Raw genomic sequence first — 9,994 nt, 5'->3', positions numbered from 1 at the left:
TGGGATTGCCCAGGCCTCATCCTACCCTCTAGACCAACTGCCAACAAGCTCTGGAATGTTTTTCTAAGAAACAATCACATTTCCTTTGGTGCTTTGTGACATTTACCATGGTTCTTTGTAGACAGAAGGTAGGGTTTGGCATTATGATTCTTCACTAACTCGTATGAGTGTATTAGGTTGGATTGATTGTGCTATTGATGAGCTTGCCAATGTATGCTGGTGACAATGGTTTCATCTTATTATGATTGTTCAATGAATGTAATTTCTTGAAACATGGATTTCAGACATCTAACTGTTCCATGTTTACTATTTATGGATTGCCCAGTTGATAACTGCTTAGTAAACAAGGACTCTTTGCACTCTCCTTTTTTTTCTCTTCGATTTTTTTTTTCTGTTATAGTGTGCAGCCATCTTGTTATTCTCATCTTCGGATTCATTGATCTAAAGCTTTTGGAATGCAGCAGAATTCATGTTTCCAAGGGTCTGTTAATGGTTACCAGAAGTTAACTTTGATCTACATTCAAGTCCAATTTCTGTAATTTGTCCAAATTTTGTTAAATTGTGAAGTTTAAATCTTCAATTCTGTTCATTTCACAGCAGTGGAACGTTCGAGGACAGATGAATTTGATTCTTTTAAATCAAGTGAATCTGGTATGGCCTTAATACCTTGCCAAGTTAGACTTGTCCAAGACTGAATCTTTCTCGAAATAAAAGCAGGAACGGATTGCTATGAACTATAAAGAAACGCTAATCCCAATATTAGCAAATGATTTCAAGTTATGTTGACCCATTACTACAGATTTGATAATCTACCATACTATGATTCTTATCTTTTAAGAATCACTGTTCTACAATTTAGGATCTGTTGAAGTAAAGTGATTCTTGTATCTAGAGACTTTGTGGGTCTATAAAGGTATTACTAAAAGAGGGTGAAAAGAAGAAGAAGAAGAAGAAGAAGAAGAAGAAGAAGAAGAAGAAATGGGTGATGCTTTGATTGAAAAAACGAAATTTGTAGCAGTTAGCAGAAAATTGATCTCAAAATAAGCAGATGGATTGGGTTTGGAATCAAAAATTGAGACGGAGAGAAGAACAGATTCTTAGTAAATACTGAAATAGTCTGAACAAGAACCGTTTCTGAATGAAATTAGTTAAAATGTACGAAACTTGAAAGAAATCTTTTCTTACAGAGTTAGAAGAGGATCCCCTTTTTCTGAAGAACAAGGAGCGGAAATCTTCAAGGATCATGGCCAATCTTCAGCCTCTTGGGGGGAGGAGATCCGAAAGCTTTTGCAATTGAATTCACAATCTTCTTTTCCGATTCGAAAATCATCTCAATCCGCCTGTTTTCCATCGCAATTCTGTTCATCTCCGCTTCCTTCATCATCTCCATCTTCAAACTCTCCATTCCGACCAATCTATCGGCGAATAATCGAATCTCTGCCGCTAATTTGGAGCACATCTCTTTCCCTTCCTCAGCTACCGCCGCCTCTCCTGCCAGATCCTCCTCCGGAAACCTGGAAACCCTAATGTCGGCTTCTTCTTCGTCGTCGTCTTCGTCTTCTTCACTAGAATTTCTGTTTCTCCTTCGTGAGGAAGATCCATTAAAAGCAATCGGCCGACGGAGTATGTTGCTAATGCTCTTCGATTTACTGCGATTCTTCTCCTCTTCCTCGTAATCGGAGTTGTAGTTATCAGATTTCTCAGCGGTTTGGTCTTCTTCGTCGTTATCGAACGGAATCGAAGACATCGGACGAGCGGAGATAGGTAGCGGACCGCGTAATAGGTTGTTCATAAGTTCGAAGTAGAGCCAACGGGAGGAAGATTGGGTGCCGATGGCGAGACGGTGTTTCTCGGAGCGAAAACGCTGGCGGAGCTTCTCCATCTTGTGGCGGCACTGAACGGAGGTTTTCGAGGGATCGAAATGGCTGTAGCCGCAGCGGGCGGCGACAGTGACAGCGACTTCCTCCCACTGGCTGGACTTCAACTGACCTCGTTCGAGAGCGTACCATTTCTCTTGGTAAGCCTGGATAAGATTGACGGTCTCCTGGTGCGTCCATGGAATCGGCTGGACTTTCTCAGTGGTTGCGACGGTGGAGATGGATTTGGAAGAGGAGAGTGGTGCCGGAGGAGGAGTGGCCATCTGATCAAACGATTGAGGGGTTGGAATTTGGTGAGGATTTAGAAATTGAGACGATTATGATCGGTGGCGGTAATGGCATACGGCGGCGGCGGCGGCGGCGGCGGCGGCAGGTAAGAGGAGCAGCAGCAAATTAGTTGACATTAGATGAGAAACAATTGACATTAGGTTGTGGGAGAATTTTATGGTGCCTTTCAAAATATAGCGCTTTCATAATTTTGTAAATTTTAAAAACTATTTAAAAATTATATAAGTTAGACACATTGATCACATACGAAACCGACGATACTAGCCACTCGAGGATCGTCACCTTGTCGGTCTTCGACGTTTGGGGTCACAATCTACTATCTGTGTTCATAGCATGGTTGTGACTGTGCACTATTCGATTTAATCTGGTTTTGGCCAATAAAATCGAACTTTTCGATTTTAGAATGTTATAAATTGAAAAAAATTCTCGACCTCCGGTTGATTTATTTGTCGTTCTATTCATGATTAGATAAACCCTTAAATTTATTCTTATATCAAATCATTTAAAAAAAAAATTGTTTATCGAATATATGACATCCAACTTTATTCTTAAATTATAGGCTATTTATATCACGACTTAAATATAATTTTCTTTTATAATTTGATATTTTAATTAGATAATATATTACACATACTATTATGATAAAATATTATGGATAATGATAAAAAAAAAAAAAAAAATCAAATAGTTATTTGATTTACCATAAAAAGTATCGACTTTAAGGTATAAATCCTAAATATCGACTTATTAAAAGAATTTTTTTAATATTTATTTTTGTTTTAAAATTTAGCTAAAAAAATGAAATATTGTCATAATAAAAATAAAATAGAGAAATTACAAAAATAAACTACCTATTTTTTAAACATTAAAAAACAAAAATGATAAAAAAAAAATTGTTAGATTAAAATTGATATAAACAACTGAATGTGGGGGTAAAATTGACTTTTCACTTCCTTTTTTTTTTTTTTTTTTTTTTTTTTTTTTGTAATTATCAATTATGCTTGCATTTTTGAAAAATCCCCGCTTTTCTCCACTTCTCAGCAACCCGCCCTTTCTCCATTTCTCAGCAACCGGCTCTCTCTCTCGGAGTCCTCGCTCATCATTGTTTCTTGAAATTCTCCTCTTTCATCCGGTAAGATCTGATGTTTAATTTCTACACTCGTGATAGAGAACTTTATCTCATGCTGATTGGTTTGGAATTCATCAACTGCGTTTGTCATTTTCAGTTTTTGCTGTCTTTTGGCATGTTAATTGGTTTAAAGCAGAGCTTCATCGTTGTTACTTTGTAAAAGAACATTGAATTTCTGAGAGAATCCTGTGCCTTAATCCTGTTTCTTCAGCCAAAGCTTCCATGTTAGTTGAATTAATTTGCGGTTCGATAATGTCGTATATGCATCTATATTTAGACTGTAACTAAACAAGTTTGCTAATTCACCAATTTCAAGTATTGCACTAAAATTTATCATGCTTTTCTTTGATTTTTATATTTTGGCGATAATTTGATGTTAGTTGAACTAACCATAAATTTCAAGTGCATCTATTCACCAATTTTAGTATTCTACATTTTTATATTGTTGGCATGTTAGTTGAATTAGTGCGGTTACTGATTTTTCTCTTCAGTATTATCCTTCTCAAAGCTGATTTAGAGTTATATTTTTATAAGCGGTAGTTCAGCCTCCTGATGTAGAGTTCTGTTTCTATTCTCTCTGGGTTACCTTGGCACGGCTGACGATTTAATTTGGAAGATTTCATCAGGATTTTGTTGGTGGAAATTTTTAAACCTTTTGAGATAAATTTTCATGCGTAAGTTAACATTTGAACATGATTTTTGGAAATGAAAATTCAATGTTTAGAAGATTTTTATTTATTCCTGTCTGTTTACTGATAAGCTCTATGAATTCTAAGTTGCTTGAGACGAGGGAGTATTATTAGTTTGACGCCTCTAAAATACTCTCGGGTGCCCACTATTTCTTTTTATTGCATGGAGTCTATCATTTTATCCTGTTTGGACAGATCTGACCTCACTAGCAAAGCAACTTGGTGGTGAAATGAACTATTTATTGGTCTTTCTCCCTTTTATATTCATCAGGACTAAGAGCATTAGCAGCTTTACCAATTTCCATTAGTGATCTGCATTGTATTTGAAGAATATATCTTCTACTAGAAACAAAATGAAGGTCAAAAGGTCCTACTTGATTTGTTATAGATCAGATTGTTTTTGTTGCTAATTCAGGTTGGTCTGATTCTCAGTGTTGTTTACCGTTTAGGATGTTCAAGATTTAGTCCTGGAGCTGGTCTAAATAAACTTCTTTTGCTGTGAAGCTTGTTTTAGATTTTGAAGTATATAAATTTGATATTATGATAGTGACTTAATTCTCACTTGATACATCATTTATGCGTACACCTTTTGAGTTTTTATCTCTAATTAGACTGCATATGGCATCAATATGGCTTACACATCTCTCTCTCAAATTTTCTCCATAATTGATTCATGTTCCATTGTTGCTTTGCTAGGATGCTGTTATGGTCAATTACGGCGTTTGAATTGTTTTTGGTTAAATTAATTAATTCAAGGTTTGTTTTTGACGTCAAATATAAAGTTTGTACAGCGACAATCCTTTGAATCCTTAAGAAAATTGGCCTTTCACTATCATTCTGCTTTAATGGTGAGGGTGTTTAGCCAATTTTCACTCTCAAGTTTCAAAATTCTAATCGTTCATCTTTTTTAAAAAACTCGTGGACTAACAAATCTTTGTAACTCAAACTTCAGAGCTGCACAACTTTTACATAGCGGGGAGATAGATGGACTTGAAAGAAGCTGGTTCATTGCTTAATAATCTAGTTGCTGCTTTCAATGGTCGGATCGCGGAGCTCCAAGATCTCGTAATTGCACGAAATAGTGAGCGGAAATATTTAAGCCTTTAGTCTTTTTCTTGGCTATAATTCTATTTGATGCATAAATGTCACCACTGCGGGATTGACTTCTGTTGTCGTAGTGTATCCGGCGAGTTGTATCCCTGATTTGTCGGCAGTTGATGCATCATTGAAGGCAATGGAATTGCAGGTGCAGGCAATCAAGAACCAGTTACAAGAAGAAGCTGAAGCAATTCCCAAAGCGAGAGTATATTCGCCCCTCCCTCTTTAGACCATCCTTCTGCTATATTAAATTCTGTTTGCTCCTTTTCCTCTGCATCATTAGGAAACCATAAGAAATTAGTGAAAGAATGTTAGAAATGTGTTTACCTCAATTAAATAACATATTCAGTCTGAAAGAGTTTTGAAAAAATTGGGAGAATTGATAACCCAAAAAACTCGAGCAATAAAATTCCCATTCCTTGATCTGCAAAATACTTTTTAGATTTATAATTACTGATAAGTTAATTACCGATTATTATCATTCTCATGACGCTATGTTTCTCTTTGTAAATTTTGCTGAGCTTTACAGAGTAGTGGGTTTAACAGTTTTAGTGCTGTTTTGAGTGGCTAAATTATTGCTTTGTTGATGTGCAACATAACATTTTTCACCAAATTCTGCAGAAACTTATCGAAGCATCTCTGAAGCAGCAGAAGAGGTTAGAAAGTATATCTCTTCACGTTCCCTCATATCATATTCAGCCCGAAAGAGTTTCTGCGTTGAACTTAAATACCAGGTAACTAATTTGTTTAAAATTTTATAGGAATTCCATGATCTGAACCCCAGCTTCATGTTTTATTGTTAAGGTAGTTGTGATTCAAGAAAATGTTTTATGGCCTTCTGTTTTCAGTCTTTGTTCACAGGCCAAAAAAACTGATACTGAATTGGGCTCCCTAGAGGCTGAGAATGTGATTTCAGTCTTACCTAAGGTCAGAATTCTCTTCCTTTAGATATGTTTGTGTAAAATGAATGCATCATACACGTTCATTCCCATATGAACTAGCAAATAGGGCTCAAGTTAGGCATTAAATTTTTCGTGAACCTGAAAGCCATTACCTTGTAGGTTACAATAAACTTAATCTTTCATTTATAATTTTAGTACTTCCCCGCCTCATGGGTTTTAATTAGCACAGTGCTCAATGGGTGATAATTAGAGAGGAAATAAGGTTATTGACCTTCAAATACAGAACTCTTGTTTTGATACGATACTAAATCACAATTGAATTCAAAATCTTAAGTTGATGGAGTATGGTGAATTGAATCATTCTTTTCTTCATCATTAATGTAAAAGTGACCTTTACAATGTCAATTTCAGGAGAAGAAAGGTTCCTCTCCACCACTTTGGTACATAACCACAGATGAACTGAATTCACTGTCATCGTGAGTTGTTCTTTCCTCTTGTTGGCACATGAGAATAACTGCTAGCTAGTTCTGCTTACTTGCATTCCTAAAATAAAATGCACTACGACAGCTCCTGAAATTACTAACTTAGGTATCAGCATTTGAAACTGAAATAAAGCTAATTATACGAAAAAAAAAGCCCTTCAGCTATGTTGTTGGCTTCCATTTTACGCTAATATTTTGATTTGTTACAAAAAAAAGGGCATTTCCATTAGCAGTTTCTGTTATAATTAGAATTTTTGAAACGTTAGGGACAAAATTGAAGCCAATTTAATTATACAAAATGTCCCAAACGAGTGTGATTGGTTTCAATTTTGCCCCTAATGTTTTTTAAAGTTTCAATGTCGCTCTCAATCTTTTATTTTCTATTAGACATATTAATGAAGATTGATAATAAATGTTTATTATGAAACAAATTAAAACATTGAAAGTTTAAGAAACTTTGAGGACAAAAGTGAAACCAACTACATCCACGTCAGGGACATTTTCTGTAATATACCCTTTGAATAATTTTCATGACCGGTAATCTGGTGTTTGGAGTGCATTAAATAGAGCTGAACAATTCGAATATCAAAGAAATAAGATAGCTGCAAATGTCTTTAGCGCATGTTTTTCCTGTAAAGTAGCCTGTAATCCTCTAATTTTTTTTATTAACTCTTACCAACCACAGATATATGAAAGGAAGGTTGACAGTTGACAAGGTCAATGCTGCTATTAATGACATGGTAACATATGCTGAAGCAAATGCTCAGCTTATTGTCGTCCCAAAGAAGAAGGTTCGTGTTAAATTCTCTCTCTGACTTAACAAGCATATTGATAACCACCACACCACTTATATGCTGACAATGGGTAATTTTTGTGAAGCTGGCTGAGAACCAATGGGAAAAGGCTCTGGTAGGTTTACTTGCAATCTTTCCACATCCGCATCTCTTCTTCTTCCTTTTGCTTCCTTTCTGCATTGATGCTTGCAAAACTTAAGATGTAGCGATGTAGGTTCTAGGCACACTAAAGATTATTACATAATATATTCATTAATATTAATGCATTATATATTGTGAAAACGTCATGTAGAATCATGTGGGTGTTCTGATTGTGTTCCTAGTAGATGCTACACAGAGAATTATTTTTCTTGCCCATTTTACTTGAGATCTTAGGAACCCCTTTCTATCTAATTGACAAAACTGGATAGAGGAAAAAAAATGTGATTTTGGATGGTTGATCGTCTGCATCCGGTCCCAGTTGTAGGCGAAGTGGCAATGGTGCAGGTAGGCAACGAAGAGCACTGTCAAGAGTTGCTTGTAAAATAATAGAGTTAGACAATAGTATGGTGTTGTCTAATTACTAGATGGTGCTTTGCAAGTGGTTGGATTAGGTGAATACGGTGTAGCTAAGTATCGTGGTAGAGTGGTAGCATGCAAATGGTCACCTCGGGTCATCCCACCTATATCCCTTCGAGCGTTGTGCTAGATTAAGGATGATCGCATTGCATTGGGTGGCCTCGGGCTTATGTTGGACTAACTTGTGGCTAGGGTACCAATTGGTCAACCCATACAACTTTATGCTCAACCTACTCTATTTTGCTCCTACTAGACCTAGTTGGGCTAGAGTCTACAAATTATTATTTTATTGCAAAATTTACCCAAAGCAATTGCTCTTTGCTAGGAGTGTCGGTGGGTGGCGTATGAGGACGAGAAGAGCCTCTCATCCCTGCAAAAGGTCCTCCAAAAGACTCACCTAATCCTTCGTCCTCATACGCCACCCACCGTCAAATTGGTGATTCTCTGAACAGTGTGCACGCTTCATTCTTCGTTCTATCTGTTTCCGTAGACTGCTCACAAAAAGCTATCAAACAACTTGACACATTGGCATGTTTCATTCTGTCTCTGGGTAAAGGGTACGAAAGCGGAGGTAAACTACCAAAATTTTGTCAGATTTTAGACTCTGACTGAATAAGAGTGTCGAAGCGTAGAGCTCTTTTACTTTACCAGCAACCCTCTACCAGACTCTCTATAGACCTTCAGCCTTGTCACCTTACCTTTGATCGGATTAATGTGCACGCGATGAACCACTTGTTGTTTGTCCAAAATCATGCAACAGCATCCCTTACCCCACTCCTAATGGCAAAAGAATCCCCAACATTGCCCCCATGCTTGCAAATTCTAGAGCAGGGTGGGGTTTGGGTCTTGTGGGGAATTTGTTCCTAATTTGACGGGGAATTCTCGTGCGGTATCTCCATGGGGACAAATCCCATTGGAACCCGATGAGTGACAACAAGTGGTGCAACAAATTGATGAGAGCAAACGATGTTTGATGAGTGCAGATGCACCAATATGTGATGGAAAAAAGGGTAGGTGCAGCGAGTAAGTGACAGTAGTGGTGCTTGGTGAGTTGGCGAGAGCAAACAATGTTTGGAGAGTAAGCAAACTGGCTACGATAGGTGGCAGCTGGCAGTGATAACCTTGTTAGCCCTCAAGGTCCTCCTGGGCAAGGGCAAATGGTGGAACCAAAGCTCAAAAAAGAAAAAAAGAAAAAAAGAAGTTAGTCAGTGAAGGAGGAGGAGAAGAAAATGATGATGGGGAAGTTGAAACTATCTATAACAAATAAAATTATGAACATGGGCTATAAAAAGTGCCTGAATTAATACAAGTAAAGACTAACATTGATCTTGAACACTGTCAAATTGGTGATTCCAATGGGTAACCACAGGGAGTCAGGGATCTGAACCCATGTTTTATTTTTATTTCTTTTAATCTTATCAAGATGTCATGTTTGTATTTCCGGTAAATGCAGGAGCTAAGAGATATTGCAACAACCGAAGCAGTGAAAGGAAAATATTTCTTTCTTGAAACTGACATGAGAGGACCTTCATTGAAACTTGACAACACTGGAAAAGCCATACTAACTGTAAGTTTGTCATATATAATTTGCTCAATCAATAAGCAATCATAGTTATGTTGGGAGAGAATACCATTAAGCAAATAATAGTGTTATGTTGGGAGATAATACCAAAACTTCATTCATCTAGTCAGTACTTTAGTGTATGTTATCATCAAATTCGAAGCTTTTTTCATACCATAGTTCATATAGTACTGTTGATTGATTCTTGAAAAAACGGTCAAATTTTGTGCATCACAGGTCCTTCGACATCTTGGACGCATAAGCGAGACTCGGATTGGACATCAACGCGTAATTTTACTATTAAAACCATCATAAGTAGCCTTACATTCATTTGGACACAAGATTACCAAGTCTTGCATTGAAAGTCAAGAGAATCAGCTGTGTACAATTCTAGCAATCCGTTTCTCAAAGATTAATCATCACGGGGAAGGTGAGAACCTCTTACCGATAAACTACATTCTTCTTATGGACAAATTGATAGAATGGTATGAATTATTTGTGGGATTTGGTGTGCCTTTGTCTTTGATTATCATCAAAGGAATCCTTAGATTGAAATGAGATGATAGAATTCCCTAGCTTTTTTGTTTTTGGTCACATTCTTGTGCTGCTAAGATTG

The 9,994-nt window shown here is 36.9% G+C and overlaps 2 protein-coding genes across 4 annotated transcripts; one reads left to right on the top strand and one right to left on the bottom strand.

The window, feature by feature from the left end:
* Positions 1-1,072: 1,072 nt before the first annotated feature.
* On the bottom strand, positions 1,073-2,191 carry LOC111779214 (Homeodomain-like superfamily protein). Its single transcript, XM_023659310.2, has one exon. It carries the CDS (start codon positions 2,138-2,140, stop codon positions 1,235-1,237), a length of 906 nt encoding a protein of 301 aa, XP_023515078.2. The 5' UTR covers positions 2,141-2,191; the 3' UTR covers positions 1,073-1,234.
* A 991-nt stretch (positions 2,192-3,182) lies between these two features.
* Positions 3,183-9,972, top strand: LOC111779366 (spindle/kinetochore-associated-like protein). 3 transcript variants are annotated; one of them, XM_023659518.2, is made up of 11 exons: positions 3,192-3,297; positions 4,680-4,739; positions 4,936-5,064; positions 5,162-5,286; positions 5,703-5,815; positions 5,930-6,008; positions 6,395-6,459; positions 7,151-7,256; positions 7,345-7,374; positions 9,271-9,384; positions 9,616-9,972. In XM_023659518.2, exons 3-11 carry the CDS (start codon positions 4,968-4,970, stop codon positions 9,691-9,693), a joined length of 807 nt encoding a protein of 268 aa, XP_023515286.2. In that variant the 5' UTR covers positions 3,192-3,297; positions 4,680-4,739; positions 4,936-4,967; the 3' UTR covers positions 9,694-9,972. The 3 variants fall into 3 exon arrangements, with proteins under 3 accessions (XP_023515285.2, XP_023515286.2, XP_023515287.2); XM_023659519.2 differs by lacking the exon at positions 4,680-4,739 and adding an exon at positions 4,766-4,831 and having other exon boundaries at positions 3,196-3,297; XM_023659517.2 differs by lacking the exon at positions 4,680-4,739 and having other exon boundaries at positions 3,183-3,297.
* Positions 9,973-9,994: the final 22 nt, after the last annotated feature.

The sequence above is a fragment of the Cucurbita pepo genome, chromosome 17 (assembly GCF_057944985.1).
Source record: "Cucurbita pepo subsp. pepo isolate OVF chromosome 17, ASM5794498v1, whole genome shotgun sequence".
Classification (NCBI taxonomy): Eukaryota; Viridiplantae; Streptophyta; class Magnoliopsida; order Cucurbitales; family Cucurbitaceae; genus Cucurbita; species Cucurbita pepo.
Note: the sequence above shows the minus strand (reverse complement) of the source record. Positions and strands in the feature narration are given on the sequence as shown.

Coding starts and splice junctions, on each gene's coding strand:
- LOC111779366 (XM_023659517.2), top strand. CDS start 4,968: ATGGACTTGAAAGAAGCTGGTTCATTGCTTAATAATCTAGTTGCTGCT. Junction 5,287..5,702: donor AAGCAATTCCCAAAGCGAGA/GTATATTCGCCC, acceptor CAAATTCTGCAG/AAACTTATCGAAGCATCTCT. Junction 6,460..7,150: donor GAACTGAATTCACTGTCATC/GTGAGTTGTTCT, acceptor TACCAACCACAG/ATATATGAAAGGAAGGTTGA.
- LOC111779214 (XM_023659310.2), bottom strand. CDS start 2,140: ATGGCCACTCCTCCTCCGGCACCACTCTCCTCTTCCAAATCCATCTCC.